This window comes from Macrotis lagotis, chromosome 1 (genome assembly GCF_037893015.1).
Source record: "Macrotis lagotis isolate mMagLag1 chromosome 1, bilby.v1.9.chrom.fasta, whole genome shotgun sequence".
Taxonomy (NCBI): domain Eukaryota; kingdom Metazoa; phylum Chordata; class Mammalia; order Peramelemorphia; family Peramelidae; genus Macrotis; species Macrotis lagotis.
This window is the reverse complement of record NC_133658.1, coordinates 246915271-246939889: the sequence shown is the minus strand read 5'-3', so window position 1 is coordinate 246939889 and position 24619 is coordinate 246915271. Positions and strand designations below refer to the sequence as shown.

Below are 24619 nucleotides of genomic sequence, written 5' to 3'. Positions count from 1 at the left end.
AAAGGCGAACCTCTCTCTGCCAAGGCCATGCTGGCCGGGGAACTCCCAGTCTGGCTCGTCTCTCCAGTCTCCGAGACATCCAGCCACAGGCTCCCCGCCAGAGGGCACGCGGGTTCCACCGAGCTGACGCCCCACTTCCGTTTCTCTTCGCTTTCCCTAACGCGCATGTGCGCCGGCTCGCCTTCCTGGGCAGTACTCCCGCCCCTCTCGCGCCCCGCCCCGCCCCGGCCTTCGGGTCATTCCCAGCGCGCCTGTGCGAAGCCGGCTTCCTCGCTCGGCCCCCGCCCCGCCCCCCACCTCGTCCCCGGAAGCGTTAGCTCCTTTCCCCGGCTGGGGCTGTGACACCGAGGAGACGCGGCGCTCTAGCCGCCGCCACCACCACCATGGTTCCAGCTGTCCGCGCCGCCCGAAAGGCTACGCGTTGAAACCGCTCCGAGCAGCTGGGCTCCCAGTCCGAAGCCGGGTGAGTGGCCTTGGGGCTCGTGCGGAGGTTCCAGAGCCTGCGGGACCCCCCAGCCTGGGACAGTCCCACCTCGCAGGGTCCCCTCCCCCCCGTCCTCCTCCAGAAATGGGCTCGTCCGCTCCCCTCCCCCCCGCTCCGCCCCCGCGGAGGGCGGGTCTGGTTCCCTTGGAGACAGGCGGGTCCGAGCCCTCCCCTTCGCCCCGGCGTTCGGGCAGCGGGGAAAGTGACAAGTGGGTGGGAGCTCCGAGCGCCCGCCACGATTACCTGGGCTCTTCTCCCGCCTGCTGACCGCACCTTGAACCCCGCTCCCGCAGGCCCCGCCCCCGACCTCCGCACTTTCCCTTCCCATGGCTCGGACCCACGTGGAGACGCCTGGGGGAAGGAGGCGCCTTTGGAGCTGAAACTGCCCAGGGAGCCTGGCCATGGCCGGCCAGTTCCGAAGCTACGTGTGGGACCCCATCCTGATCGTCTCACAGATCATCCTCATGCAGAACGTCTACTATGGCTCGCTAGGTCTGTGGTTGGCGCTGGTGGACAGTCTGGTGCAGAGCAGCCCCTCTTTGGACCAGATGTTCAGCCCGGAGGTAGGGGCCCCGGGAGCCATGCCTTCAGGGGAGGGTCTGCATCTGGCGCCACCCGCGCATTCAGCTGCTCAGTGGCTCATAGTTTCACCCACTCGGTCCGGCCGGTCACCCTGGTCATTCATTCACTCAGCTCCTCGCACAGTGTCACTTGGTTGTCAGCCAGCCAGCACTGATTTGTTAACCATTAAGTACTTACGTGCACAGAGATTTATGCTCATAGAACTCCACAAAATTGAGATAAGACAAATTGCTGTTCTCTTGGGATTTGTATTATAGTAGAGCCAAGTGACACAGAGATGCAAATCGTTAAGTAACGTGTTCCATGATTATCGTTGGGGAGGGTGATACAAAATAACATCTGAGAGCTGAAGGGGAGGAATGTTACTTAATAAGGGACATCCGGGAAGCTGACATTTGACTTGAACTTTAGAGTGGGTAGCAATTTAACAGGTGGAGTGGGGTGGGGAGAAGGGGAAGAATTAGGTGGATGGGAAGCCCTTCCGGCAATGAAGCAAGGATTGAAGGCAGGAGAATTCTGGGCTTAGTCAGACAGTATGGTAGTAATGGAAAGAGTACTTGGACTTGGAGTCAAGTTGAAGCCTTAACTCTTTACCTTTTACTAGATATTTAATTTTGAAAAGGCAATTTTCCCTTTTTGGAGTTTTCATCTACAAAAGAAAGTTATTTTACTTAATATCACCTGATTTACTGGAGAGAGTGCTGAAAGCAAAGCACTTCATAAACTATTTGTCACTCTAGACCTGGGAATTGTGATTATCATTCACTCAGAAAAGTTCTGGGAGATTAGATAGTAAACAAAGGTCAATGAAACCTAGTCTCTCAGATGTAGAGCTTCCCATCAAGTTGGGAATAGGATGCTCTAAGACCCACTGATAAACCTATAAGAAAAAAGTACTGATTGTGCTGCATTCAAAGAAAGGAAAGATCAGGAAAGGTAGCACTTGATCTGAGCTTGCAAAAATTCAGGGGCACATTGTCAGACATGGGAAGATATAGACTATGACAGGAGATAGTGAGCAGTTCACTAGACTGAAGTACCTGAGGAGGCAGTATAGGGAAATGAGGCTGGAGAGATCATCAGAATCCCCTTCTGCCTCTCTCCTCTAGATGCTGCTGAGACTTCAGGGACATAATTAAAGCTACCTAGTAGGGAGAATTTTCCTAGAGTCATAGCCTGGGTCAGGATCAGATATCAGATTATTGATAACAGACTTATGTAACCAACTAAACCTCAGTAATATCAGGATTTAATTTTTCACACTCATCTGAATAAAAAGGTACATGGGTCTTGCCTTTATTTAGTGATAGGTTCTGATCTTTTTCCTTGTCAGTTGTGACTTATTTCTTTGACCCTTAGCTAACTCATTTGAAAAAGTGGGTACAAAACACTTCATCTTACTCTCAAATGTTTAAATAAATTTAAAAAAACTATGTAAATCGGTTATTATTAGCATGTGATATCATTATCATCATCCTGCTGGGGGGCACTATGATTTAGGCCTTTGCTGAAAAATCATTTTCCCATCCATTGTAACTCCATTCATTTGTGATTTCTTCCTTCTCTGTCCTTCCTCAGATCCTGGGCTTCTCTACTCCTCCTGGCCGTCTCTCCATGATGGCCTTCATTCTCAATGCCCTTACTTGGTGAGTATCCCTACAAGCCACCCCGAGTTCCTAAAACAAAGTTTTATTCTTACTTGATATGAGCCCCCATTTGGGGGCCTAGGTGGGGCTCAGTGAATAGAGCACTGTCTCTGGAGTCAGGAAGACCTGAGTTCAAATTTGGCCTGAAACAACTTAATAACTGTTGTTTCCTCATCTGTAAAATGAACTGAAGAAGGAAATGACAAACTATTCTGGTGTCAGTCAAAAAAACACAAACAGGGTCACAAAGACTTGAATATAACTGAACAACAACCTCTTTTTAGGGTGAAGTGAGAGGAAAAGGGTTTATTTATTGGGGCACCAATCCCATTTCTAGTTTTCATAAACAAGTAATTTTGACATAGGTTTGTATCGGTTGTCTTTCTGCCACATGTAATATGGTCTAGAGATAAAGACCATTGAGCTGAGATCCAAGAGACAATCCTGAGCAAGCACTTCTCTCTGGTCTTCAGGGACTTCATACATAAAATGAAGTTAGGCTACTTGATGTCTAAAGTTACCTTCTTGCACCGAGATTTGGTGTTCTAAGGAATTTTACAGATTCTTCATTATCCATGAAAATATGGCTTAATCTTTTGCTCTGAGTGGCATCCTTGATTTTACAATCATGAAAATTTTAACATGTATATAATTTGCCTGTTTCCAATCCTTATAACTGTTGTGCTTTATTCAGTCTAATTGGTGACCTGTCAGATGAGTTCCATTCAGATTACTAGATGATTCTCTCAAAATAAGACCAACCTAAGTGATCTCTCCCATTTTGTCCTCCATGACAGTGCCCTTGGTTTGTTATACTTCATCCGTCGAGGGAAACAATGTTTGGACTTCACTGTCACGGTTCATTTCTTCCACCTCCTGGGATGCTGGATCTACAGTTCCCATTTCCCCTCATCACTGACCTGGTGGCTGGTGCATGCTGTTTGTATTGCCCTGATGGCTGTGATTGGGGAATACCTCTGTATGAGGACGGAGCTCAAGGAGATCCCACTTAACTCTACTCCCAAATCCAATGTCTAAGAGATTGGCTTGTGGGGCCATGCATACCCTCTCCAGGTCTTTTTGCTGGCATTGAGAGAGACTTGGCCAATGTGAGTTTAACATTGGTGTGGGAGAAGCAGGCTCCACCAGTCAACTGGGGGCAGTTGACTGACATAAGCTGAGGCAATGGTGTCTGCAGGGAAGAAATGCATCTGGAAGAGAACTTTTTCCTATGAGCAAAGGCAGAGTGAAAGGAGCAAGCAAAAATTGGAGAAGTCTAACTCTACTTCTTGTCATCATCCTTTTTTTTTTTCCTTAAGAAAAAAAATCAAGAAACTGGAGCAAATCACCTGCTTGGCTATTCAACCTGCCTCCTTGGGACAGACATAATTCTCTAATTTTGCTGGACCAAAACAGTTCAGTTTAGAGTAATACATGTTTCCATGAATAGGGTGATTATAAATGGCTTGTAATCAAGGCTGATGGGGGCACTGAATGCTAATGAAACTCAAAAGTCTGCTACCCTGAGACACACATGCTGGCCAAAGACCTTCCTTTGGCTCTCCCCCTTGTCTATCCTATCCTTGAGCCCTGGTTCCTATGAGAGGTGGCTCCTAGCACCCTATGGAGCATTGTCTGGTAATTACTTCCTGTTTCCCTTTGGAAAGCCCAAAGTTGTACCCATCCAGGATTTTTCTCTTATCAGTTGGATGATGTGACTAGGAGGAGGAGGAGCTAGTGCTTCACTGACAAGATGCTCCTTTGGGGAGTGATTTCCTGTTGGAAGCCTGACAGCTCCTTAACTTCCTTTGTACATAAATACAGTATTTTCCAGTTCTGCCTGTGCTGACTGTGTTACTGTGATAAGCTATTAGACGAGTGTCTCACAAAGGTACTGGCCTCTTGTTTCTCTTCCTAGGTTGTAGGGGCAACCTTTCCATTGTACTAGCAGAGAGCAAGATGGTAGAGTGGAAAGAGCACAAGAACTGGAGTCAGGAGAAGGGTTCCAGTCCTGTTTTGAACACTCACTAGCCACATGACAAAGTACCATTCTCTTTCCCTCTTGTAAGCCTCAGTTTCCTTATTTGTAAAATAGGGATAATACTGGTCCAACCTGACTCAATGAAATGTTTTGATGACTGTATTTTGTAAAGCCTTAAAGTGCTATAGAAATATGAATTATTAATTTGTAAAGAACTTTGTGTGAAGAGAGTACTGAACCAGGCATTAGGAAACTGGTTCTAGTCTTGGCTTGGTCAGCAACTAATTTTGTGATCTTGAGCCATTTAACTTCCCCTTTCAGAGCTTCAGTTCCTTCATTTTTCAAATTAGAAGGTCAAACCAGATGTCTTGGAAGTTCCTGTCTTGCTCTTAGCATTTTAAGATTCAGATACCCCATCTCCTCTGCCTTTAACCATAGAAGTTTGGTCCAAACCCCTCCCTCCAGGCTCTAAGGAACTGAGTTGAGAGCTACCACCACCATCTCTGGATCATTGCCAAGTTCAGGTGACAGTGGTAGTAAGATCTCTATTCTGTTCCACATTTGTCTGGCACCTGCTTTTCTTGCTAATGAGTTATAGCAATTCTTGATTCTTTGTAGAGAAAAGACAGGAGCCAGAAAAATGTTCAAAAGACTTGTAAAGTGCCAGCTTTTTTCGCATTATTAATTCTTGAGCTGGGAAGGAAATGTAGATTTGACTTTAAGTCACTGGATTTCCCCATGTTTCTCTGGCTGGCTAGGTTCAATTTTAAGAATCCAAATGCTTGGGTGGAGAAATATTAGAAAAGGATAAAGATTGGACTAAGGATAAAGATTGGACTATGAGGGAAGTCTAAAAGATATTTTGCCATACAAAGAGATGGAAGAGGATGACTTTATTAAAGTTTGAATCTTTAAAGAGAAGAGGCATAGAACCTGATAAAAGTCTTCTATGTTTTGGAAGAGGCTCACTCCCCACTCAGTGCATGAATTGTCCCAGCAGACAAAACCCCCAAATTTCTTGTATCTTTGTTAAGTCCCTGTCATCTTATAATTGGACCTGGCGACCCCTTTGGTTGGTTTGAGAAGGGAGAACTACAGAGGGGCACCTCTTCCCTTTACTGCAGTTGATCTGAGATAGAATTTCTGATATAGGAAAATAATAATTACCTTAGAGAAAGGAAGACCCCTCTAAATTCCTCCTCAGCTTCTGTTTACAGACACGCAATAAGGTTTTAGAGCACAATTTATGTGACAGTTATATGTCATGGCATATGGTGTTCCTGCTTACTATATACTGTGTGACTTGGGCAAGTCAGCTGTCCTCTTTGGGCCTGTTTCATCTGAAAAATGTGGATACACTAACTTAGCTCAAAGGATTGTTTGTAAGGCAAGTGTTATTTAAAAGTGAGCTATTATTATTTGGACCTCATATGGTATTATATCTCATTGAATACTGGGAATGCACAAAGTGTTGAAGACTTCAACTTTTTTTTTTTTAGGTTTTTGCAAGGCAAACAGGGTTACGTGGCTTGCCCAAGGCCACAGAGCTAGGTAATTATTAAGTGTCTGAGACTGGATTTGAACTCAGGTCCTCCTGACTCCAGGGCCAGTGCTCTATCCACAGTGCCACCTAGCCACCCCTACAGGAAGATTTTTTAATTGCAAAGATATATTGAGATTCTTTTCTCAGCATATATACTTGGGGGCAGGGGTGAAGTGTAGCTACCTAAGCAGAAAACTGAGGGGTGAAAACACTCTCACCTGTTAGGATTAGTCATTGCATCAAGTGGCCTAACACATGGAATTAAAGGATCTCCTTTCCTTTGGATCCCAGAAAGTTTCTCTCAGGGACACAGGTTCCATACATTGGCCAAGGCTTACTTAAAACCAAACAAGGAGCAGAGCAGTGCCAAGAAGCTGCCAGGATAGAAGGAATAAAGGGCCTGACCCACCAGAACCCTTGAGACTACATAACTCAAACAAGTTCCCAGGAAAGTGAAGATTCCTAGATTCCTTTTTTAGAGTTTCCCAGATCAGAGTAGCTTCCTCTTCACAGTCCTGGAGGATAGTTAGGGCACAGGTGTGAAACTCTTCCCAGTACCTGCCAACAGAAAGACCAAAGAGGTAGCCTTTCAGGGCTCTGTATTTAATTCAACAAAACCCCTGGTGACCCCTTAGGATACTTTGAGAAGGGAGAACTGCAGAAGGGCAGTTTTTCCCTTTATTTCAGTTGTTTTGAGGATTTCTGGTATCTACGTGACCTTAGAGAAAGAAGACTCCCATAATTCTTACAGGCCTGGTGAGGCTTAGATGCAACATCTCTAAAGCCTTAGGGCACTAAGAGTACTATTTACATGATAGTAAGATGTCTTGGCAATGCTGTCTCTTAATAATTGTTATGGTAGATTTGAGAAGTAAAAGGGAGCATCTTCTATATATAAACACTCTGATAGGTGCTGAATATAAAGACAAAAACAAAATCTTTGTTCTCAGTGAACCTACCTTCTACCAGTGATAGTGCTGGCAATGGCATCCATCATGTACACAAATAAATTGAGGAGAGAGAGAGAACAGGGAATCACTCCAGAATTTCAGATTTGGAAGGGCTCAAAAGGCTAACTGGTTTAAAAGAATCTCTTTGACAACCTTGCCAGCAAATCTCTGATTAAAGGCTCCCAATGAAGGGGACCCACTCCCCTACCTGAGGCAGTCCATTCCTCTTTTAGAGAAGTCTAATTGTTAAGTTTTCCCTTACATCAAGCCCTAAGTTTGTCTCTTGGCAACTTCTGCCTTTTGCAACTTGATTCTGCCCTTTGGGCCAAAAAGAACAAATGTAATCTCTTCAACATGACATCCTTTCAAATACTTAAAGCCTTTCAAATACTGAAAATCATGTTCTAACTGAGTTTCTTCCTCAGGCTAAATATCCCCAATTCCTACCAACAGATCATCACATATCATGTTCTTGAGACTCTCTATTATGGTTCGTCACTGGTGAATATTTCCAATTTATCATTGAGGGAAGGCTTCTCTTAGGAGATGGAACCTGAATTAGTCTTATTGAAAGAGAAGGTTCTGGATGACAGAGATAATGGAGAAATGGATGCCTTAGGCATAAGGCACATGCCAGTTTTAGTCCCTAGCATAGGAGACAGAATGTTGAGTGCAGGGAACAGCTAGAAGTTCAGTTTGGCTAGAGCATGCAGTGTAAAAAGCAGAGTACTAAGGAGAAAATAAATGGAAACCTGGTAGGAGCCACATTTATGAGTACTATATATGCCAGGTTAAAACAAATGGAAAACCACTAAAGATTCTTTGAGCATAGAAGAGGCATGAATAAACTCAGGGAGACCAGAGTTTTTGGAAAATTATTTCAGCAATTGTTCAGGAAAGACTAGAAAGAGGGAAAGAATAAAAATAATCCAAATTAGGTGCCAATTAAATAATCTAGGAGAGAGATGATAAAAGATTTGAATTATGTTATTAGTCCACTAGTGGAGAGACAAGACTAGGTGAGTAATGGATAGATTGCTAGACTAGGAAGATGGAAGTTCAAATTCAGCATCAGACACTAGCTATGTGACCTTGAGCAAGTCACTTAAACTGTTTGCTTCAGTTTCTTCAACTGTAAAAAGGATAATAGCATGTATCTATGAGGATTGTTGTAATGATTAAATGAGATATTTGCAAACTTCTTAGCAAATAGAAAAGTGCTATATAAATTCTAGCTACTACTACTACTATTATTATTTTATTGTTTTAGATTTTTCAAGGCAATGGGGTTAAGTGGCTTGCCCAAGGCCACATGGCTAGGTAATTATCAAGTGTCTGAGGTCGGATTTGAACCCAGGTATTCCTGACTCCAAGGCTGGTGCTCTATTCACTGCGCCACCTAGCTGCCCCCTATTATTATTATTTTAACAGATGTTGTAAGGGTAGAATCTAATAGACTTGGTAGAGTTCCTTGTCTTGGGGTATGGTGAGGGTAGATAAATCTAGTTGACTGGGAATATAGAATTTTCAAGAGAAGTATGGAAGCTTGAAGAGGGGTACAATCAATTGGTGAGGAAGAATAATTATGTTTTGGGATATGTTGAGTTTGAGGTGTCTGTAAGTCACCTGGGAAGAGGGAAATGACAGCCAATTGGTGTTATGAAATGAATTCAGGAAAGGAACTAGATCTGAATATTTAAGATTTGGGAGTCATCTGGATAGAGATGATAACAGCCACTATAAACCAATGATAACAAGGAAAAGAAGCATACAGGAGACAAGGGCATGGGACAGAGCTCTGAGGAACACCTCTATTAGAGGGCCAGGAAATGGATGACCTGACAAAGGAGACTGAGCAGACTTGTAGAAGAACCAGGTGAGAGTAGTATGGTAGAATCTTGTTGGTTAGGAGGGCTGATTAACAGCAATATCTGCAGAAAGATCAAGAAAAATGCTTTCTGAGAAGCCATCCAATTCAACCATTAAGAAATTACTAGTAATCTTGAAGAAAGCAGTTTCATTCCAGTGGTGGAATTGGAATCCAGATTGCAAATGTCTGAGAAGTGAAATGGAAGAAACAAATGTAGATTATTCTTTTGAGGAAATTCGCAAAGAAAGAAGAGATGAAGGACCTTTAGCTTAAGATGAGGTAGATTAAAAACTTTCTGTGCTGGGGAGGGAGCCTTTAGAGAGAAGGTGCTGGTGAGAGCAAGATAAGAAATGATAGATGAAAGCAAGGGCACACAAGTAGAGACGTTTATTTTGATAAGGAGAAAGGTCACCTCACTAAAAGGCTAGAGCAAAGGAAGAGAGTGTCTAGCTGGGAACAATCTTAAGGGGTTCTGAAGTGTGTAAAGTAGGAACTAATAAAGGGAGTTCACAATCAGCAAAATAGATGAGAACATCTGTTGAAAGTGAGGAGACTTTGAAGAGAGGAGATTTGGGGGTGTTTTGTTGGGGTTTTTTTTAGGTTTTTTGCAAGGCAGATGGGGTTAAGTGGCTTGCCCAAGGCCACACAGCTAGGTAATTATTAAGTGTCTGAGACCAGATTTGAACCCAAGTACTCCTGACTCCAAGGCCTGTGCTTTATCCACTATGCCACCTAACCGCCCCTGAAGAGAGGAGATTTGGAATAGAATAATCAAAGAATAAAAGGTTTGCTATGTAGCAATGAGGTCCTGATTATTATTCCTAACTCCAAACCTGGCACTCAGCTGTCCCATTGCTTATTTAAATATATGGTGCTTGGAGGCTAGGTGGCATAGTGGATAAAGCACCAGCCCACCAGCCTTGGAGTCAGGAGTACCTGGGTTCAAATCGGACCTTAGACACTTATTAATTGCCTATCTGTGTGGCCTTGGGCAAGCCACTTAACCCCATTGTCTTGAAAAATCTAAAAAAAAAAAGTTTAACTACAGTTCACATGTACACAAATATGAATTTGTAGTGAACACAGAGCTATTGTGTTGTTTGTAGTATTAATCAGCTACAAAAGATTGGATAAAAAAACACAGCTGAGGAGATATAGGATTGATGGGTCAAATGACAAGACAAGGGGGTAAAGGAATTGGGGGGAAGATAATATATTTGGCAGAATTAGCTAATTGAAGGACTCTGGAAAGAGAAAAGTGAGGTCATAATTGAGGTTAATGGTTCAGATGTTGCAAAGAGAACATAATGACTTGGTATTCCAAGCCAGGTTTCCTGTTGATTTAAAGAGATAGTAAAGAATTCAAAGACTTGCTGACTTTTGACTTTATATTCACTATATGTTTGAGACTTTCCTTGGGCAAAGAACACCAGTTGGGCTTGGGAAGCAAGAGACCCCAACCTCTATCTCAACACTTATTTTTTTGGCCATGTGACTTTGTGTGTGTGTGTGTGTATATATATATATATGTATGTATGTATATATATGTATATGTATATACATATATATATATATCAGACCTTTCAATTAAGTTATAGCAGAAAGGGGCCTTAGAGATTAACTAGTTCTACAACATTTTTCAAAGTAAATTAAGGCTCCAACAGTAATTTAAAATTCACACATAAATTGGTGCAGAGGCAGGATTAGAACCCTCATCCAAAAGCATTAAAAGATGGAAATGCTAGAGAAGGTAATAGATTTTGGATCAGACCTAACCCTATCCAGTACTATTTGCTTTAAAGACTATGACTTTCAAAGAAATTTAAAACCACCAGTCTTCTGATAGGCTAAGAATTTCAGCTGATGATTTGGAAGGTTACAAAGGAACATAAACTTCCCTTTCAAATATCGTGGGTAATTAATTCCCGGAGGCTGGGTGGTTGAGCAGCTGCTCATTAGTGGGAAGAAATAGGTCATGAGTACCCCTTAGGGCATCCTATTGAAGCAGGTGAAAAGGAGAGAATGAGGGTGTCATCTTTCTTCTGATCTCAGTCCCCTTCATCCTTCCAACCCTTCCAGGCAGGACTTGTGGGGGCACAAGGCAGGTGAGGGGGACACAGTGGGCAAGCAATCTCCAGAGAGGGAGGATGGATGCATGCTACTCACCTACAGACTGCGGGCAGCCCCTTTGCCTCAGCCATACTGCTCCCCAGCTGCAGGACGCAGGCAGAAAATCCGCGGTACACTTGAGGACATTCTACCTGGGCATCTTTAGCCCCGACTGAAGTCCCTGGAGTGGAAGGCAGGGGAAAGAAGAGAGGGAATGGGATGAAATGAGTCAGTCCTAAGCCGTATAGTCTCAGTGTAGATCACTAGCTTACCCCGCTCCCCACCTTAGTCCTCAGCCTGGTACCCACCAGAACAACAACCTGTTCCACCCCCACATGCAAATTCTCATTCTCCTGTCGCTCGCTCTGTACCCCCGAAAGGGTCCATTCTTAAGCCACTGTGGTTCACTTTCAGGGTCCTACCGGGGTCTTTACCCCTCCCGCCTTGTCTATACCCTGTCCCAGTTTGCAGTTAAGTTCATTTTGCTCCTGGCAGAGAGAGAGGAAGTAGGGGGCAGAGCTAGGAAGAAGAGAGGCTCAAGGACCGTGGGAGAGATTCTTGGGATAGAGAGCGGGAAGCCTGCTTAAATAAAAGGAAACGCGGGTCGCGCGGGGGTTTGGGCGCAGATGCGTGCTGAGAAGCACACACGCTCTAGATGAGAGGTAGCTTGCTCTGGGCGGAGAAAACGCGCCACGCAGGGACTCAACCGGGAGGAAAGGCACCTCGGGAACAGCCCCAAAGGGAAGAACTGAGAGCGAGCGCGCTAGTGAGTTTGCCCTGGAAGGAAGGAGTGAGCATCTTGGGGCTGGCGGCGAGAGGATGGGAAGGAGCGGACCCGAGGGCGCCTGGTGCAAGGATGCGATGAATGTTTCAGCAGATCCTGAGTGCCTTACCAAAGAAGAGCAGCGGCAGCGCCGAGAGCAGAAGACTCAGTGCCATGGCCCCTCTCAGCGCAGTCTTCGGGGTCCCATGTGGAAGACGGAGCAGCGAAACCCGAAACCCAAACCGTTGACGCTTAGCTTCATCTGCGCTCCCACCTTCTGGCGCCCTCCCTCTCCCCTAGCTCGCTCCGTTGCCCAGTGTGCGGCTTCCTTACTGCCCCAGGTCCCGCACCTGGCCAGATTGGCTCTGCTGCCTCTGGGTCAGACACTTGAGATTAAGAGACAGGCATCAATGGAGGAACTGTTGGACCGGTGTCCTACGGAAAAAAGGCTCTGCCAGGATTCAGAGGATTTGGATTCAGAATCCTCCTCTTATGCTCATTACCTGTGTGATCCTGGGCAAATCACCAACTCCCCGGACCTATCTGTAAAATGATTATTTTTGAGATGTCTTTCAGCTCAAAATCTGTGGTCCTACGTCACTGTTAAGTCATTGACCTAATACTCTGAGGAAACCGAAACCCAGAGTCGAGTTAGGAATCTTTGCTAAACATAGAATTTAGATCTTCTGATCCTCTGGCATTTTATCCAATCCATCTTAACTCTAATCCTTTACAATAAATTATTTAAAATTTATCAGTTTAAGTCAATTAAGAACTCTGGTTTCCGAAACTATAGAATAAAATTTCTAGTTCTGACTCTGGCACTTGCCAGCTGTGTGATCCTGAGCAGTTAGTTCACGTCCCCTTTTGGAGTCATTTGTAAAATGAGGGATGAACATTAAGCATCTTATCTGACTCCAAATCTAGCCTTTTCAAATTGGTAGGAGCTGCTAGAAGCTTGGCAAAGACTAGGATCATGTTCATCCCGGCAATGAAGCATCGAATGATAGATATATTGTAAGATCAACGTTATCCGAATGTACCCACCTACCATACAGTCTGGGAGGGACTGGATTCCTCTTTTTTCCTGCTCCCCCTAAAGATAGTTTTTGAGGTAAGGAATGGAAACTGAAGGGTTCTGAAACCGATTATGACGTCCAGATCACGAGGAACCCTAGTCGCTGACCAGCTGGGTGAACCTAGGATTAATTCTACTAAGTCTCAGAATTCTTGGTTTCTCTCTCCGAGTATGTCCACTTCCTCCCCCTTCCAATCTTGAACCCTCAAGCGCAGACTGATTTTGGCCAGGTAGCTCTAGCCCCATGCTGTTACATTTGCACAGTCGTGACTTCTCTCCCAACTTCCCGCAGGCTCTGGCTGACCTCTGGCTTTCCCACTCGAGTCTGCCGCACCTGCCCTCTCAAAGACCCGTTAAGTAGAAGCACTGTCTCTAGGGGGAGTTGCTTAAGAGCAGGCACTTCCGTGGCTGGGGAGGTACAGGTCCCGGTGGAGTATACCCTTGTGCAGGTCGCACTGCTAGAACTGGGATGAATCGAGTCCTGGGCTGGAAGAACATTCACAGTCAAGGGAGAAAATCCTAATTCAGAGAACCCTTGGTGGGGAGTCACTTCTGTACCCCAAGATCTTCACATAAATTTAGGGGCTTTCTTGTGGTAAGAAAACCCTAAATTGCCTTTATAAAATAACTGATCTTCAAATCATAAGAACCAAGTTCAAGTCCCACATACACTATTGAAGTGACTCTAGGGCAAATCACTTAACTGTTGTCTTATCTGTAAAGTGGGGATAATCATATCTGCACTTCACCTGCAGCTTTGAGGAAAGTTGTATTAATGCACATTTCTTTAACTCACAAAGCCTTGTCCTCAGAAATCCTGCGATCTGGCTAATAATATGTGTTTTTTCCTCCCCATTTGAAAGATGAGAACTAAGGCTCAAAGAATTTGATTTATTTACCCATGACCAGATCACATCAGTAAGTTCTAGATTTAGGATTTGAATTCTGAGCCCTAAAAGTTCATATCCACAACGTCTTCCACTTTACCACAGAGAAATCTCAGTTCTAATTTTAAAATGTTTTTAGGCCCGACCTAAAAATTCACTGATATAGGAATCTCCCTTTACCAATACACTCTGGTTCTGCACCTCATCTGTGAAGTGCTATCTGGGATATGAAGAGTACCTAGGTTCAAATAGGAAGTAATTATCATTGGTAAAGCAGTGGTTACTGTCTTGAGCCTGAAATCAAGAATCCATAGACTTAGACATTTATTAGCTATGTGTCCCTAGGCTTTTACCCTGCTAGCCTCAGTTTCTTCATCTGTAAAATGAGCTGGAGAAGAAAATAGTAAACCACTATTGTATCTTAGCCAAGAAAACTCCAAATGAGATCACAAAAATTACTGATTACCAAATCAGAGCTAGAGTCCTAACTCTGACTCTAAGGCTTTTCCCCCCTCTGTGATGTCATTCTAACATCTCCTAGGTTATTGTTATCAGTTTAATATATCATTGTATTTATAGTTTAGGAAGCCTGGATTCTAGTCCCACCTCTGCTGTCTGTTAGCTGTGGTCAGGTTATTTCCCCTCTTCCCTGGGCCTTAAATGTCCCAACCTAGTTAGCTGAAATGATTTCTAATATACCTGGGGTGAGGGTACTGTCAAAATCTTTGATTTTAACCTTTTCCTCCCATCCCCCCCCCCACCAAGCAATAAACACACAGAGAGCCTGGGTCTAAGACATTTCACCTAGGCAAGAGCCTGAATCATGCTTTGTAGGGGCAAGCCCTTGGCAGCTCCAAGGATGCAGAACAAAACCGAGTACAGCAGCGCTTTACCCAGCGAAGTGCAGAAGGCCGACATAGTGTTCTCGGGGCTGGTATCTGGATGCGTTTGGGCAGGCCCTCAAACCATGTCCAAGGTCTTCTAAAGTTTTGGGGAGTTGCTTTGTGAAATTTGGGAAAGGTCTTCAAGACGAAGAAGTGAGAAGTCTTTGTGGTTTTGGTCTTTGAGCAGCAATTAATTTCCAAGGAGCTGGAGGAACTTTGACTCTTAGTCCTTGTGACCTTCTCAACCACTCTCTTGGCCTTTCCTACCTTTGCATTTATAGGGGTTCTGTTCATTTCCATTAGTTGAGAAGAAGTACCATTACTGGTCCTAAAATGGAAGTAGAAAGGTGGATTCAGTATAAGAAAATTCAAGCCCTGGATCAGATCCAGTTAGCCCTATAAACTGCACTCATCTCTTTTCCCCCCATCCCCCCACCTAAATCTTAATCAAGCTTGGCCACATCCCAAACACAAAATAGAGAATAATGTCAGCCGAATACTTCTGTCATCAGAAGTAATGACTTGTACCAACAGAACGAGATGGGAGAGGGGTGAAAAGGAGACCGATATAGGGGAGAAGAGCATTGTTAAGGAGATTCAGGAGACCTGAGTTAGAATTCTGCTTCTACCACTTAATGTTAAACCTTGGGTAAAGACTGAAGTTTTTTTCCTTTGTAAAAATGTAGGACTAGGACCAAGTGATTCTTAATTTCTCTTCTAGTCATAATATATCATGTTCTAAGGTTCTGAGATCCATGTTCATAGATCCATATTAGGATTTGAATCCTGAGCCCAAAAGTTCAAAATCTGTTTCATATCCAGTAACATTCTGGGTTGCAAGGCTCCCTCCTATCTCTGAATTTCAATTTCATGATCTCCAAGTGAAGAAGGGAGATAGGGAAGTGAATGGAAAGACAGAAAACCCTTGAAGCAAATCACTTAAGCTTTCAAATCTCAGGACGGTTTCTGTCAAAAAGGTGACTGCATTGGACTGTTTCTTTCAATGGAGTTAACTCAGGTGGGAGGCAGCAGTATTTTAGTTGTGTTTGTTCTGTGGGAACAGCATCAGCAGATGGGGAAACATTTGTTAAATAAATGAAAGAAGGTGAAACAGGTGCATGTGATAAGATGTTTCTAGGGGTGGTAGGGGAGAGTCCTAGGTTCTAAAGAAAGAGAATACTTTGGATATTCTCTATTGAATTTCTAGAGAGACAGAGCAGAGTGATTGAGGCTTGCCCAAGGCCGAAGAATCACAGTGTTAAAACTGGAAGGAACCTTGGAAATCAATTAGTCCAACTTCATCCCACTCTTCTCACTTTACAGATGGAGGAACTGAAGGAGAGTTCAGCCTAGAGAGGTTGAGTGATTTGCCCAAGATAAGTTGGAAGAACTAGGGTTCAAGCCCAGGTCTTCTGATTTTAGATTGTGTTCTTTAAACCCATACTGCCATGAGAACAGCTCAAGCTGGTTCCAGACCTAAAGGGCAAGCCTTTGGAGGAAAGACACCAATTTGAAAGCAGAAATAAAGCAGGCTATGTTCTACCTCTCTCTCTACACCACCCTTCCACCCTGGGACTGTCCAGGTTATTAGAGATGCCCAAAATTGGGATTATTGGCAGTATAGCTCTCAGCAGGCAAGCATGCATGTTCCATACTAAGTTTCTGGGGACTGTGAGGGCTTTGATCACCTAGAGGAAACACGCATTATCTGGGGTACTTGAAATAGCAGCTTCCAGCAGGATTTTGCCAGACTATGGAGACCTATTACACGGGCATTTGACTTCTTCAACAGCTTCAGGAGTGACAGGTTCTTCATCACCTGCATAGGAGGATAGAAAAGGTTAGGAAACATAACTGTGAATTTTCTTGGGTCTTCCCTTATACTCTGCTTCTCCCCTTTCCATCCTAGCCTCTATTATTTAGACTTCTGAGGGCCCTTTCAAGTCAGCTCAGCCTGTAGTTTAAAACAGTGAAAAGAGAACAGGAACATCATGGAGCCAAAACAAGCTTGGATTTGGAATCAAGAGATCCATATTATACAGGACTTTAAGGCATTTGCTGCCCTTTTTGGGAATCAGGCTTTTCCCCTTACAAAGTAGGTGTGGGGGTGGGGGGGAGGGGTGTGAATGATTAATGTGGATCTATGATTAGCATGGTTATACATGTATAGCTTATATTAAAATTGCTTTCTGTCAGATGAAGGGGGTAGAGATGGAATGGAGAGAGAGAAAAATGTAAAACTCAAAACCTTAGCAAAAAAAAACATAATTGTTGAAAACTGCCATTGCACGTAGTTGGAAAAATAAAATAATTAAAAAACAAAACAAAAATGAGAGAGTTGGGCTAGATTTCTCTAAGATTCCTTCCAACTTCAAGGTCCCACAATAGATGATCTGGGCTTAAACATCTCTGTTAGGAGAGCAGTTCCAAGATTAAGGAGTTGGTGAATCTCTCTTACCATCCTTAGCTGGTTTAGCTCAGCCTCCCGGCTGGGTTTGGGCCTCCTTTTCCACTGCTCCAAATTTTGGACCTAGGGAAAGAGAAGTTTGAGGAAAATGTTATAGGGAGAGGATTTTCTGTGTGTTATATAACCTGGGTTCTTACATTAGGTAGCCCTTGATGACTTTTGGGGACATAGGTGATGGTTCAGAGCCCAGTTTTAGTTCAATGATAGGTATATATGTTAGTTCCCTGAACTGTGTTTTCTTGGGTCATAGGATTTAGGGCTAAAAGGAAAATTAAGAGATCATCTAGAACCATTAGCTTATATTTCAGGTTAGCAAATAGCTGTCCTTAAGAGAGTTGAAATGACTTTCAGAAAGTTTCAAATCTTGGAACTTGCAGAGCCAGGATTCAAACTGAGGTCTTCTAACTTCTAATTCAATCTTTTTTTTCCTACTACTTTTTTGAGTACTCTCTTTGATGTCAGTTCTGGCCCCAAATGAGCCCTGATCCCAGAGAGACGGATATCCTCTTGGAGCTCTGCATGGTATCCAACCTTAGAAACAGGCCTGGTTTTCATTCTCTGTTTCACCGAGGGGCTAATTCTTGGTGGAGAGCAAGAAGTGTCTGATGGGGTAGGTTTGGTGCCAAGATAGTCCTGCTCCCCTCTCTGTAGAGGTTATTGACTTGCTGTAGCTGGTGGGTTGTGACATAGATAAGGGTGCTATGACCTCATGGAACTTTGTGATGCCAGAAATGTGCCTCAGCTAGTATCATACTTGACAGGTAGGAGGTCCTGCCTTTGGACCCTGATAGAGGAAGCAAAATCCAGTCTTTCTTCTAATGGAAAATGCTTATTTTGATACTTCAAAACATCTGGGTTTTCTATAGTGTGGGTGCTTCCTTATATAGTGACTAAGATTAAACCCATTCCAAGCCTTTACAGATGGTTTCATAAATTGCCATGACCAAAAAAAATCTCCCAAACAAGCAAAACCAACCAAAAATACTCCTTATTCCCTAAGGGTCCAATAATAATAGCTCCCATTTTATATAAAAATATCTTTTACAGTGATTATATTTTATTTTAATAATAATGGCTCAAATATCTATAGATAATTAATGTTTAGCAAAGTACTTCCTCACAACAATCCTATGAAGCAAGAAGTACAAGAAATACTACCTGAATTTTAAAGAGGAGGAAACTCAGACTCAAAGAGGGAGAATAACTTGCCCAGGATTACTTAGATCAGGGGATGAAAATTTACACTGGGACTCTGAGGTACCTTCATTTCCATTATCTGATTTGATCCTTTTTTTTTTTAAAGTTTTATCAAGGCAATGGGGTTAAGTGGCTTGCCCAAGGCTACACAGCTAGGTAATTTTTAAGTGTCTGAGGTTGGATTTGAACTCAGATACCCCTGACTCCAGGGCCCATACTCTATCCACTGCACCACCTAGTCACCCCTGATTTGATACTTATAAAGAAGCAAAGGATTTGAAGTCAGATTTCTGTTAATTATTTCTTCTGTGGCCTTAGACAAGTCTTGACCTATTCTGGGCCTCAGCTTCATTTGTAAAATGAAGGAATAATTATGATCTAAAAATTTCCTTCTAGCTCTAAATCCATTCATCCTTTATGATTTTTCTAAAGTGTAAAAATTTTTATCCCATCCTATAGATGGAGAAACAGACTTGGAAGATGAGATCATAAAGATAATTAAGAGGCATGAGTGCATCTAAGTTCATTGCAAGTTCATTGCTTTTCCCCTGACACTATAGTGTTGCTTGCTATAACCCACTTAATTCATAAAAAAAGAATTCAACATGTCAAAGCTAAACTATGGAACATAAAGTGTTAGTGTGAGTAGTGTGCTAGTTCTATTGTTTGGTCCATGTAGATTATGTATGTCTTCATGGTTCTGTCAAAAATGTGACTCAAAGGGAGGCAAGAATAGACATCTCTAGGGTTTTTGCCCCATTCCCACCCTTTCTAGAAGAGAGACTGATTCCTGCCAGGAAGTGAAACAGGAGGCTGGGGACAGAGGCTAGCCACTCTGCTCTTCTCAGAGAAAAAGTACCATACTAGAGTTAGATCTATCTGCTCCATTAAATGTCATTAGTCAAAGGAAAGTGGTTTTTAGATTGAAGTTAAACTCCTAGTTCCTTAATAGGGAAAGAGTGTTCCAATATATCCAAAGCTTAACCCCTTTCCCACAAGGTACAAGTACCATAGTGAACAAACAGAGCAAATAATAAAGAGCCAATTGATCCAAGATGATAGCAAAACAGATCAGACTAAATAGCAAACTGGAGATGGGGTAATGGTAGAGATTTGTCTATTTCTTTATAAGTTAGCTTTTCCCTAGAGTGATCCTGTAGAAAGGTCACAGAAGTGTCTGGTTATTTCCTTTCTCTCCATCTCACCAACTTAGTCCTCCTCTTAGGCATTGAGGTATCCATTTCCACAAATGAGAGAGTTCCATACAACTAACTACCTCTTTGAGCCAAGGATTACATTGCAATAACCTTTAGAAATCATTGTGTTCATCTCCTTTTAGTTGTATTTATTTAAGGCAATGTGGTTAAGAGTGGCTTGCCAAGGTCACACAGCTAGGCAATTATTAAGTGTCTAAGGTCGAATTTGAACTCAGGTCCCCATGACTCTAGGGTCAGTGATCTATCTACTGCGCTACCTAGCTGCCCCTGTTCATCTCCTTTTACAGAGGAAAAAACTGAAGCCCAGAAAGGAGAAATGACTTTCCAAGTTTTCATATCTGGTAAGTAGCAAAGCCAAGATTTGAACTAGGTGCTTTAATTTCATATTCATAGTGTTAGAGAAAGATACTTGATTTTGGAATCAGGAGGTTTGCCTGTATTTTAAGCCTCATTTGTGATACTTTCTCAGGGAGAATTGAAAATTATGAATTTCCTCTTTCTAAGGATCAGATAGTTTCCAATGTCTTTCTAGTCTACCCTTTTTTAAAAGGTCTTTTCAAGGAGTAATGTACAGACCTAACTCCCTACTTATGAGAATGATGCAAGCTCTCTAAATAGTACCTAGCACAGTGTTTTGTGCAAATAGTAGGTGCTTAATAAATATTGCTCTCTTGGTTTCAAAATGATTCTTCAAGACAGGTCAATTTATAAGGGGGAGGAAGTGGATCCACAGTTTTACAACTGTACAGATCACAAGGAAATAATTATAATCTCAGGAATATGAGATGGAAAAAAATTTTTTTAAGAGGAGAAATTAAAAAATAATTTTAATATTACTTTCTTTTTTAAAAAATATTACTTTCTTAAAACTTTGAGTTCTAAATTCTCTCTCTCCCTTCCTTTCCCTTTCATTGAGAAGGCGAGCAACTTGAAATAGATTATACATATTCAATCAAGCAAAACATATTTCCATGTGAGTCATGTTGTGAAAGAAAACACAGACAAAAAAAGAAAACGAAAAAAGAACATTTTTTAAAAAGTGTGCTTCTAGCTGCATTAACTCCATACATTCCTCCTCTGGATAGCATTTTTCATCCAAAGTCCTTAGGAATTGTCTTGGATCATTGTATTGCTGAGAATAGCTAAATCATTCACAGTTGATCATTGTACAATATTGCTGTTATTCTGTGCAATGATCTCCTCATTCTGCTCAGTTCACTTTGCATTGGTTCATGTGAGTCTTTCCAGGTTTTTCTGTTGTTTTTTTTTTTTGCTTTTTGTAAGGCAATGGGGTTAAGTGACTTGTCCAAGATCACACAAGCTAGATAATTAAGTGTCTGAGGCTGTATTTGAACTCAGGTCCTCCTGACTACAGGACTAGTGTTCTATCCACTTTGCCACTTAGCTGTCCCTCCTCATTTTTAATAGTACAATTGTGTTCCACAACAAATATAGCACAACTTATTCAGTCATTCCCAAGTTGATGAGCCTGCCCTTACTTTTCAATTCTTTGTTGCTGTACATATTTTTGTAATATAAGTCCTTTTTTTTAATCTCTTTGGGATTCAGACATGCTAGTGGTATTGCTCGATATGAATGGGTTTTATAGCCATTTGGGCATAGTTCCAAATTGTTTTAAAAGAATGGTTAATTCACACATCAATTTTCCAAAATCTCTAACATTTGACATTTCCTTTTCCATCCTATTAGCCAATTTGCATTTCTTCAACCAGTAGTGATTTAGAACTTTTTTTATGACTATAAATAGGTTTATTTACATTGTCTGAAAACTTCCTTTCATATATTCTTTGGGTATTTATCAATTGGTGACTGAATCTTAGTTGTATAAATTTGACTCTGTACTCCATACATTTGAGAAATAAGGTCTTTATCAGAGATACTTGCTGTAAGATTTTTCTCATAGTTATGATTACCATATTTTAGAAGGAAAAATCGTTAAGAGATTGAAGTTCTATCCACTAATGCAGAAATAACATATATGTGTGCATGTACATACATATTTTTATAAGCGTATTTTATATAAAATTTAGGTGTTAAATCCTAGGGAGTTGCTTGAGACACATAGAGATTGAGTGATTTGCTCATGATCACTTGCTCATGTTGTTATCTTGACTTGTGAGTCAATTTGATTTAAGAGTTACACTAAATGATCAGCCTCACTTTCACTTCAAGAGTCATCAAAGTTCAGTTACAAAAGTCAAGATGACTGGGGACAACCCAGTTAGCGGTGGGTGATCTTGGCATCTTCAGTGTCTGGTCAGCTCTAAATTCTCCACAGTTCAGCCACCTTTATGACTGTTAGAAAAAATTATTTGCCCATTCCACTGGTGAAAGTCTTCACATGCTTGAAGTAGACATCCCCTTAATTTATCAATGGTTTTGAGTCCTGTTGGTTACCCTCAATTTGGTTTATCCCCTCTAATACAAGAGGGATGTAACCACTGCCCAGGCTACAGCTTCTTGGAGCCACAAGAGTGACTTGTTTGTCCTTCATTCTCAAAGATGATTAATGATATGGTGATGTCTTGACTTGCAAGTGAATCGGATTTAAATGAGACCAAGTTTTTGCAGAATCATTAGCCTCACTCGAAAGTCTTTGGAGTCCAGTGGCAAGACATAGGTCATAACAACTGGAAATGCTGTAGAAGATACTTGTTCTTTTTTTAAAGCTAAGGCCTTTTCCAGGTCAGCCCATTCAGCATTTAAAGATGTTCTAGTTTGCCTTCATAAAAGAATCAGTATAGGTGGAGAAGATCCTAAGAGTTTCTGGTGGGAATTGAGGCAATTGGAATTTAGCCTGAGTCCAAAGAACCAAACAAAGAACAACTCAGTTTTGACCTGGGATTTAGCCATTCAGTGAATGTCAAAGTGATTTGGATTTAAAGGCATAGTAAAAGACTTAAACCCAAATCCCCTGGCTTTCACTGATTGGCCATTTGAATTCATTCACAGATTGAATTCATTCACACATTTGAATCATAATGGACTTTATCAAGGCAAACTACTAGAGACTAAGGAGTTAATTTTCCCTGTTTTTATTTTTTTTGGTGGGGGGAAGAATAGAATAAATATGTGAAAAAAATCTAGCGCTCAAACTCTCAACTCCCTTGTGAAAGTATGAGAGATCAAAATGTATATTCCTTTGAACAGAGCAGCCTTATGTAAGGGTATTAGAGTGACTCCTAATCTGGTATTTCAAGTACTATGCCAGGTTGCTTCATCATCTTTAGACTTTTTTGGTGATGTGTTTAGTCTGAACTTTTGATTTCTTGGGTGTGAGGAATTCTTCATGTAGCAACTCTCTTTTCCAATGCAAATCAGCAACACATTTCTAAGTTTTAGGTTAATTTACTTGTCTATTGTCCCATAGCTTGTCAGCATCAGAGGCAGCACTTGAACTTTGGGAAGACCTGGGTCTTTTGACAGGACAAGCCTGGTTCTTTATTCATTATGTCTATCGTCTTTAATGAATACACATATTTACATACATATATACATATATATGTACACACATGTTATTGGTTGGATGGTTGTTGTCCTTTGTTCTTGTAGAGAACCAAAATTACATCACTATGTTGAAGTCAATGCACAATGTGTCTGACTGGCTGATCAGACTAATATGAGCTCAGAAGGCTTTTCCTACAGCACAAATAGTTCATATGAACAATTGGAGTGGAGATGTCTCTAAATTTTTGCATCTCACATTTTTTTTGAGCTACTGAAATTCTACTTTGCTCATAGAATATAGTGACTTCTTTGATGTGGGCATGCCATGTTGAACCACCCTGTGTTAATCACTTCTGTGTTTCACAATTGACTTCAAAGTTCTTTAGAAAGAGAATATCTTTTGGGGGGGTATATATATATATATATATGACTATATGTATGTATAGCACCATTACTATCACAATCTCCATTCTTCAGAGTGTACTTGGTTAAGTAGCCAGAGTTCAGGGCTAACTAGAGTTCTGAGGAATTTTGAAGTACTATAACTCAAAAGTTCCTGCTTGTGTGCTCTCTATTGTATATCATCAGCTATCAGTCAGCTACTTTTAGTATTTATAAATAGAATGTTATTAAGGTAGTATAGTAAGAACACCAGCCTTTATTTGAGGGGATGCTTCCCCAAAAGAACATATAGACACAGAATCCAAGAAAAAGTGGGCTCTAACTTTGAGAGATTTTTTGTTTATTCTTGTCCATTATCTAAGACCAAAATGACATCACTGACACAAATTACAGTGTGTCCAACTGTGGCTGATCAGACCAGTACTAGCTTGGAATGCTCTACCACAGGTCGGACACAAACAGTTCATGTGAACACCTGGGGAGTTTACTCTAAACTTACATATCTTACGTTTCCTTTGAACTACTTCACTTCTGCCTTGCTCATAAATCACAGCATCCTCTTTGATGAGGGCACACCATGCTAAGAAGTGTTGTGCTAGTGTCTCCCATGCTGCACAATCAATGCTAAAGTTCTTAAGAGAGACCAGGTATCACTTCTTTTGATTCTCCCCTCTCCATGACCACTTGCCTTCTGTGACTTCTTCATAAAATAGTCTTTTCATGAATTGTGTGTTTGGCATTCAAAGAACATGGCCAGCCCATCATACCACCCTCTGCAATGCTGTTTGGATGCTTAACAGTTTAGCTCTAGAAAGCACTTCAGTGTCTGGTATCTTCTCCTGCCAACTTATTTTCAGTATCTTCCTGAGATAGGTTAAATGGAATCAATTCAATTTCCTGGCATGGCACTGGTAGGTTGACCAGGTTTGACAGGCATACAGCAATGAGGTCAGTACAATGACTGTAGATCTTCAGATTGGTAGTAGTCTAATACACATGTATTGAAGAGGTAACTCACAGCTCCTGGTTGCTGGCAGTCCTTTCTTCCATTTGTGGGATCCTCATAAATTTGAAGTTGCCCTTGGATATGA

General features: G+C 41.9%; 3 protein-coding genes across 5 annotated transcripts in view; 1 reads left to right on the top strand and 2 right to left on the bottom strand.

Moving 5' to 3' along the window:
* The first annotated feature begins 265 nt into the window (after nt 1-265).
* The window catches only part of SYS1 (SYS1 golgi trafficking protein), a 29448-nt gene continuing 5094 nt past the window's right edge, over nt 266-24619 (top strand). The window contains exons 1-4 of one of the 2 annotated variants that reach the window (XM_074210109.1): nt 276-463; nt 778-1047; nt 2645-2712; nt 3510-16783. In XM_074210109.1, coding sequence (XP_074066210.1) covers nt 886-1047; nt 2645-2712; nt 3510-3750 — 471 coding nt within the window. In that variant the 5' untranslated portion in view covers nt 276-463; nt 778-885 and the 3' untranslated portion in view covers nt 3751-16783. Of the gene's footprint in view, nt 464-777; nt 1048-2644; nt 2713-3509; nt 16784-24619 lie in introns of those variants that run through there. The other variant, XM_074210110.1, reaches the window with a different exon arrangement.
* LOC141504808 (neuritin-like) lies at nt 5570-14617 on the bottom strand. 2 transcript variants are annotated; one of them, XM_074210112.1, is made up of 4 exons: nt 12976-14617; nt 12059-12363; nt 11223-11346; nt 5570-6794 (listed from the first exon to the last, which is right to left on the bottom strand). In XM_074210112.1, the coding sequence occupies exons 2-4, from the start codon at nt 12102-12104 to the stop codon at nt 6575-6577; spliced, it is 390 nt and encodes a 129-aa protein (XP_074066213.1). In that variant the 5' UTR covers nt 12105-12363; nt 12976-14617; the 3' UTR covers nt 5570-6574. The 2 variants fall into 2 exon arrangements, with proteins under 2 accessions (XP_074066213.1, XP_074066212.1); XM_074210111.1 differs by having other exon boundaries at nt 12980-14617.
* Nucleotides 14683-17926, bottom strand: TP53TG5 (TP53 target 5). The gene is made up of 4 exons (XM_074210107.1): nt 17776-17926; nt 17236-17307; nt 16466-16596; nt 14683-15105 (listed from the first exon to the last, which is right to left on the bottom strand). The coding sequence occupies exons 1-4, from the start codon at nt 17797-17799 to the stop codon at nt 14715-14717; spliced, it is 618 nt and encodes a 205-aa protein (XP_074066208.1). The 5' UTR covers nt 17800-17926; the 3' UTR covers nt 14683-14714.